Source organism: Sinocyclocheilus rhinocerous, unplaced genomic scaffold (assembly GCF_001515625.1).
Source record: "Sinocyclocheilus rhinocerous isolate Xijiao unplaced genomic scaffold, SAMN03320098_v1.1 scaffold352, whole genome shotgun sequence".
Lineage (NCBI taxonomy): Eukaryota > Metazoa > Chordata > Actinopteri > Cypriniformes > Cyprinidae > Sinocyclocheilus > Sinocyclocheilus rhinocerous.
This window is the reverse complement of record NW_015642448.1, coordinates 593,661-601,980: the sequence shown is the minus strand read 5'-3', so window position 1 is coordinate 601,980 and position 8,320 is coordinate 593,661. Positions and strand designations below refer to the sequence as shown.

Sequence of the window (8,320 nt, the reverse complement as noted above, 5' to 3'; positions counted from 1 at the left end):
TCCCTGCTCGGTGGAGTCGAACGGTAGAGTCAATGGTGTTATATATATTCTGTGTGTGTGTATATATATATATATATATATATATATATATATAATATACATACATACATATAATATACATACAAAAACAAGTCATTAAGTAATTCAGGACAAATCCATAAATATCTGGATATATAGTGAAAATCATTGAGATACATTTTATATTTATCTTATATTGTATTGTCAAATGTGGGTGAGGCTACAGCCTGAGTGAGCAGAATTCAGTCAGCGAGTGCGCGCATTGAAATAACTCCATCATTTCAGCGATGACTCATCTGAACGCTTCTGATTGGCCATTGCATCCATAAGCTCAACAGAAATGTGTGTGATTGGTTAATTACAACAATGCATTATTCCATGCAAAGTATAGTTAAAAGTCTATCTAGATTAAACATGTTTAGTCCCAACCACTAATACTTGCAAAGCACAGAGTATCTGAGTAATTCTCATTTATTATATATAGTTATTTAATAAAATGTTTAGTTTTCACTTTTTTTCTTTTAAACCTGGAAAGTTTCATCATGTTTTGTTCATGCATGCTTGAGTGCATACTAAGAAATTATGAAATGTGTGTACATTTTTCAGTTCAAATTGTTATGCTAATAATGAAAACGTTTTAAATGCAATAATGTGTGTATATATATATATATGTATATATATATATATATATATTTATATATATACACACACATGTGTGTGTGTGTGTATGCATTACACAGCTCTACCCAGCTGAATTTGTAATTTTTTTTAGAGTGCAAGTTCGTAAAATACATTTTATATAATTTTTTATAACCCTCAATAGGTGATTTTGATCAGAAGCCGTACGTCTCTAACAAAGCTGATAGCTCCTCGATCCAGCTGAATGGGCATGAAGATTACATTCTGCTTGCTTGTGACGGATATATATATACACACACACACACATATATATACATACTGTATATATACTGTATATATTTATATAAATTACAAATTTAGCTGGGTAGAGCGGTGTAATATAATTGTGTATATATAATTTTTTGTTATAAAATGTTAATAATACAGAATATATATATGTATATATATATATATATATATTTATATATATACACACACATGTGTGTGTGTGTGTATGCATTACACAGCTCTACCCAGCTGAATTTGTAATTTTTTTTAGAGTGCAAGTTCGTAAAATACATTTTATATAATTTTTTATAACCCTCAATAGGTGATTTTGATCAGAAGCCGTACGTCTCTAACAAAGCTGATAGCTCCTCGATCCAGATGAATGGGCATGAAGATTACATTCTGCTTGCTTGTGACGGCTTCTTTGACGTGGTTCGGCCTGGGGACGTCCCGGGGCTGGTCCTGGAGGCTCTGAGGGAGGCCGGAGGCTCGGGGGACGATGTGACCCAGACTCTGGTGACCCATGCTAAAGCTGCTGGATCCAGTGATAACATCACAGTTCTTTTGGTGTTCCTCAAAGATCCGCAGCAACTTTTGACCTACGAGACGACTTCCAGAGCAGAGCCAGGAGGAGCTACGGCTGCAGCCACAGGGATCTGAAAGGTGTTAATAGGAATAAATTGTCCATGATAGAAGCAAATCAGAGGACCAAGAGTATCTGATGGTCTGTTCATCATCTGGAATGATATTTTAAAGAGTTGTTGAATTTGAAAAGAATATGCGATAATTGAGGTCATCCGAAACGAGTCCAGTCATGCATTCAGAAGAAAGCTTCGAACGCAGGTGAAAGAAAGGCGTTTCCTCGTTTGTTTTTTCCAAGAATGTCTGATCCTTGGTCATTTATTAACTCTCTTTGTTGCTACCTTTGAACTTGCCTTCATTTTTAACCAACATGTTTCCATCTTTTAACTATTTGCCTTGTTTTTACCAGCTTATATACATTTACTGTTGCTTAAAGGGATAGTTATGTGAAAAATTAAAATCCTGTCATCATTTACTCACCCTCATGTCATTCCAAACCTGTATGGCTTTAATTTTTTGTGTGTAACATAATATGGAACATAATAGATATTTTGTTTGTTGAAAAATATTGGTAACCAAACCATTCCGGTTCCCATTGACGTCCACTCTATGGACAAAAAATACAATGGAAGTCAATGCCAAAACTGTTTAGTTACCAACATTCTTCAAAATATCTTCTGCTGTGTTCAACAGAAAAAAAAGAAATGCATACAGGTTTGAAACGACAAAAGGGGTGAGTAATTAATGACAGAATTTTTATTTAATCTCTTTAATATCTCATAAACAATGTAGTACCTTAGAGACACGCGTAAAGCAAATGCAAATATTTTTTCAGAGCGTACTTTGTTGGTTACGCGCTCCCTATTTGATACGACTGTTACAGTGCAGAGAAAACTGATGTGAATAGTCTTAACATATACAGTATTGCGTTGCATTTCGGACCACACCAGCTTCAATAATGAAATAACTGACTAGAAGGCCTTCAGCTCTGTCAGCAGATGTACTAATCCAGTGTTGTAGTGGTTAGTATTTTTAAGACTGTTATTTATTTGAAAAAAAGAAAGTATTTATGGCTGTACTGTACTGTGTAAACACGCTCTTTCATGTGCCAAAACTGTATTTACGAGTCTGACTTTGCCAAGATCGTCTCTCTGTTGCTGCAGCTTTTCACAAAGCAGTTTTTCAAAATGTACAGTAAACCTTTATTTATGCATATCATTTCTTATTGGTTTTGTTACAGTGCCTTTTTTTCCCCCAAATATCAGTGTTAATACTGGCGTGTGCGTGTTGGTGTTATATTTATCATAGCCAGACTTTGCAAACCGCACGTCCTGCATACTGCAAGCCGTCTCACGTTACGGCCGCTCAATCTTTTTGAAAGCCTCGTGACGAGTAGCTGATATAGTAGCACAGTCACTATAATGTGATAAGGCCAAGAATATCGCTAACCTAATGGATAGTGAATGAGGAAGGTGAAGACAGAGCGATGAGATGTTGATTTGGTGTTTGTATGGGGAAAATGTCTCGTTTGGTTCAGTCCAATGCATTCTATATTTTAATAAAAGAGTGCAAATGTCCAGATTTATATCTTATAATGTATGTAATAAAGTATATTTAAAGTTTATCACAAAACATTATTACAGTGGCATCTTAAAGTCTGAGGCCATTGAAAATCTGGGATTTAAAATAGATACACACTCGTTTGGGGTCGAAAAGAAAGTCTCTTATGCTCACCAAGGCTGCATTTATTTGATCAAAAACACAGTAAAAACTGTTATATTGTGAAATATTACAATTTAAATAACTGTTTTATATTTTAATATATTTTAAATGTAATTTATTCCTGTGATGCAAAGCTGAATTTTTGGCATCATTACTCCAGTCTTCAGTGTCACATGATCCTTCAGAAATCATTCTAATATGCTGATTTGGTGCATATTGAAAACATCGTAAAAGTCTTTACAGCCACTTGATCGTCACCGCTGAATACAAATATTAATTTATTTAAAAAAATAAAATCTTACTGAGCGCAAATATATACATTTTTTATTTAATGTATTTTATTTTTACTTTTTTTTTCTATTTTTATTTTATTTATCTCTTTTTTTTATTTTTTATTTTTTTTGAAGAGTGTAAAACGAAGGCACTTCATGATGTAGAAGCATTTTCACTAGTGGTCTCAGACTTTTGGATCCCACTGTATATTATAAATATGGTGTTATTTCCCCTAGATTGACAAATATAGCAAATTGCTCATCCATTTTAGATATGGAATTAATTCTGCATTACTTAATTTTTGTAATTGCCAATGACTGTAAAAGCCAAAAATCTATGCACATCATCAGCGACGATCTCATATAACTCATTAGGAAATGGGATGTGGCAATGATGGGAATTTTGTGACATCACAGCTGTTAGTTATGTTTTTTTCCATTTTAAATGCGCAATGCCTTATTTTTGCTCATAATGTGAATGCTGTCATCTTTTACTCACCCTCATGTTATTCAAAACCTGTATGACTTTCTTCTGTGAAACACAAAAGAAGATAATTTAACAAATGTTTTTTGGACCCCATTGATTTTCATTGTATGGCCAAAAACATTCTTCAGAATATCTAGCAGTTAATGATGACAGAATTTTCATTTCTAGTGCCAAATGACATTGTTCAGTCAGAATGTGTTTTGCTCTTGACTGTGTCTTCTAATGTATTTATTGTACTTAGTATGAAAAGTTGGATCTTCAAAGGGTTCGAGCACTGAATTACTGATGTGTCTTTGTCCAGGAGAAAGGAAAGATCATGAACGTATGCATCGGTAGACTTTATGCTGGTGTGCATTTCTATACACTTTTCGCCTGCAGTTTTTTTCCACAGGACACTGTGTAACAGCTCTCAACCGTACATGATAAAGTGCCTTATCTTTGTGTACTTTTCAGAATCCTCTTTGTACAGGCAACTTAACTGATAAACCTAAGTGAGCTGACTCTTTTCAGACCTAATTTTGCTTATCATTTACCGCAACTGCTGATGTTGTGTGCAAGTAATGTTTTATACTGGATCAAATAATACAGATTCCATACTGAGTGTACAGTACTACAGTGAATCTTGTACCTAAATGTTCTCTCATGTTGTAATGTTTAGGCTATGCCAGCGTCTGATAAACATAAAAGCTGAATGTGATTGCTATCCTGTGGTATTTTCCTGCAATTTTGGAAAGCATTTTATGCAACTTTTGTGGATTTAGAACCAGTGACACAAACATTGGGCTTTAATCTGATATAATGTGAATAAAGTAGTTTTCACATCAGTTTAGTGTCTGGATTTGTTACTGCACTAGTGGTTGCCACAGTTGACAGTGTTAGTTTAGCGGTCTCTAATGTGGTAAACCACACAACTGTGCACTTTAGTTTACCATGGTCTCCTTTCACAGGCACTTACTTACTCTTCTTATGAGAAGATTTGTCTGACTGATTTATGATTCACACGTGAAGAAAATATGCTGCACAAAGTAAAAATTTGTACACGCATGATTGTACTGTTACAACAAAATGGTTGCAGAGCAAAACTGAACTCTTACGGTCAAAGAATATCCACATTTATGAGCTTATAATGACCCATTTCTAGAGTTTGTGAACACAAGATCATGAAATTATCCATAGATTCAAATCACGTAGGTAAGATCCTTAGAGTTTTATATCTTGATATTAAGTCATACACTCAGGAAAAACAAAAGGTACAAAGCTGTCACTGGAGCAGTACGCTAGGTTACAAAAGCTACTTTATTTCTTAAAGGGTCACATTAATACTTAATAGTACCTAAATTGTACATATTACTACCTTTGAAAGACCCAGCAACAGTTTTGTATCTTTTTTATGTGTAACCATACTTGAATCTTTTAATAAAATGTGCATAACAGCTTTTTCATCAGTTTCAATAACCCAAACTACCGTTGAAATGCAAACTACCAAAGGTTCAGTCAAAAGTCACACACTCACTGTTTATTATTATTATTAATATTTATCACACTTTAGGTTAACAGTGGTCATGAAAACTGAAATAACACAAATTGAAGTATGGTATTGGAATTGACATTTAGGAAATGTACAGCTTTTTTATATTTGAGCTTCTCTTAATCAGCTTTATATGGTTTGCTGAATACATGAGAAACATGTGATGATGATCAACAAACCAGTTTACCATCAAGTTCATCTGGTAAACCATCATAAAAGACCAACAAAACTAGCTTTTTTAACATTAATATTGACGTTTTAAGACGATGATGTAGCCGATATAAGAATAAACAAAAGAACCTGCTGATTCAGATAATACCAGTTCTGGTACACTGTAAAAATTATTTTTTCGAAGCTGTAAATAAAACAAAGATTATTGGAGTATCTTTTACAAGAAAACAGGCCTACTGTTTCAGCCTATATACGTCAAAATCACGTTACTTGCCGTTACTTTGTAATTATTTGTTTCTGAGTGAAAATGAAAATTGTTTATAAATCCTACATCATTTTTTTCAGTGTACATTTAACATTAACACATGATAACAAATCAAATGATTAACCAGAAGTGATTTTTGTCGTGTAAATACATTCTTTGTACACAAAGACCCTGTCTGTCACCCGTTTGGCTCAATTATAAGTGGTTAAACTGTTACAATTATTCTCCCAAACATGATACATCTGTTTATAATTTCCTAAGCAGATTTACAATATCATCTGCAACCACCGAGAGGACCTACCCATCATTTACCAACAGGTTCTCCTCGTCTGGCTTCGTAAATTAAAGCATCTTTAACCCTCTTGAGAATTGAAGTATAACTTCTATCTCTATGGTAACCACTCTCCGCTCCCTACCCACGTGATCTGCTCCGTTACTTCCTGCGGCAACACTTTCGCTCGTTACTGCTGCTGCCTGTAGTCAGTCTCACCACGCGCAGCTTACTATCACTATATCTATGCCAGTCAACAACACTTCAGCCGCCCCTTTCCTTTCACTCCGACGCGAAGACTTCGGTTTAGTTTAACCACGTCGCTTATCCTTCCTCCCGCGGTGTTTTATTCAACCTAAGAGCTTTTCCTGAGCTTCATAAGCTGCTTTGGGTAAGAAAAGCGCGTTTGTTGTGTGTGTAAAGGCAGCTCAGTTTCTTAGCAATGGCGACAGCTGCGGTATCTGCCCCTGCTGGCGGCGGCCCGAACCCCGGATCCGGTGCCGAGATGGTCCGCGGTCAGGCTTTCGACGTCGGGCCACGTTACACTAACCTCTCGTACATCGGAGAAGGCGCATACGGCATGGTTTGGTAAGATGCTTTTGTACTTGTAAACATGGTACGCTTTGTTGCCGTTGTTTTTCCGAGAATTGTGATTATATTTCCTTTTGTCGCTTGCTTTGGATTTGTTCATTCAATCACAGCGCAGTGCACCAGCCCCGCTTCTCTCGTTATCGTGCTGCTTCTGCTTGAAACCAGTTGCATGCACTTTTCTTTTTTTTATGCTGAACTTTTAAAATTAGTTTTAGATGTGCATTAACAGATAGAGACAAGTTCACACAGAGTCTGTCATCTGTCAAAGCATTTCTAATCATGAGCTGGTGATTCATTATTTAATCATTCTGCATTGCAGATTTAATTTAGGCTATATCTTTTTCTCTGTCAAGAATATATATATTTTTTTACATTAGCTTTATGTTGAAGTATTAACTCGATGGCATTGGAATTTCAAGTTCAGTTGATATAAATAGGTTTTTAAATTGTAGGCCTATTTATTAAATAGCAATGCTGCTACTTTAATAGTTTTTAGGTAAAATATTAAATTGATTTCAAATCATGACTGCATTGCACAGATTTGCAGAAATGTTTTTTATGCACTCTGTGCATGATCTGTGGGGCAGTTCCAGTCTGTAAATGCAAAGATATCGGACAGTTTTAGCTAAGACCAGACAACAGGCATGGATAAAAACTTAATGGAGGTGTAGTTGTGAAATTTGCGCAGTGCTTTTCCAGGAATGTCAAGGTAGCAGGGCTCTCCTGGGCGGCGTGGGCGCGGGCTCCCCAAGGTTGTGCAAAACTGGTAGGAACAAGAGGCACTTGGATGCGCTTCGCTGTTGGATCTGCCCACGAAAAACAGTTGAAATTGATAGTGCTTGAGTTGGACCTACAGCCCTAACTTTAAAAGTTAGTTAGATCTACTAAAGTGGATGAGCATCATTTTCCAAATATAAATGTTTCACTAGGTTCCCAAGACGTGGCGAATGTTCCTTAATTTGTAAATCAAACACGTACACAGAAACATTTATACATTAGTTTTGAAATTGTATAACAAAGGAGAATTGTTATGGTTAAGTTTCAAGGCTAGCTTTGTTACAATTGAGAGACTGCTGGCTCAAATTTGCAGTCTGATCGCCCATCTGTTCTGCTGAGAGGAGTCCGTTGGCTAAACGAATGAGCTCATCGCTGGCAGGCCTAGTTTTGCTCCTCTCGCACGGATGAATGAATGGTTCACACCCACTCCAACAGCTACAGAGTAGAACAAGCCACCCTGGGTTGACTGTCATATGGACGTGTAGGCCTGTAACATGTTGTGCTGAACAGGCTGTAACAGTACTGAAGCCTTTGTGCAGCCTTGCTTGACAACAGCCTCCGCAAAAGAGTTTGAGTAAAGAAGAATGTTAATTAATAATTTAATAATCAACAAGAGCAGAATAGCAATACATACTGGAGACTAGCATAAGAGTGGGCATCTTAAATGATGTGCCCTTGTATTAGAAATATTGTGCTATATATATATATATATATATATATATATATATAT

The 8,320-nt window shown here is 35.8% G+C and overlaps 2 protein-coding genes across 2 annotated transcripts in view; both read left to right on the top strand.

The window, feature by feature from the left end:
* Window positions 1-2,177, top strand: part of LOC107755823 (protein phosphatase 1F-like) — a 15,997-nt gene extending 13,820 nt beyond the window's left edge. Inside the window, exon 8 of the mRNA XM_016572743.1 lies at window positions 1,247-2,177. Coding sequence (XP_016428229.1) covers window positions 1,247-1,584 — 338 coding nt within the window. The 3' untranslated portion in view covers window positions 1,585-2,177. The remainder of the gene's footprint in view (window positions 1-1,246) is intronic.
* A 4,173-nt stretch (window positions 2,178-6,350) lies between these two features.
* The window catches only part of LOC107755839 (mitogen-activated protein kinase 1), a 31,635-nt gene continuing 29,665 nt past the window's right edge, over window positions 6,351-8,320 (top strand). The window contains exon 1 of the mRNA XM_016572770.1: window positions 6,351-6,810. Coding sequence (XP_016428256.1) covers window positions 6,665-6,810 — 146 coding nt within the window. The 5' untranslated portion in view covers window positions 6,351-6,664. The remainder of the gene's footprint in view (window positions 6,811-8,320) is intronic.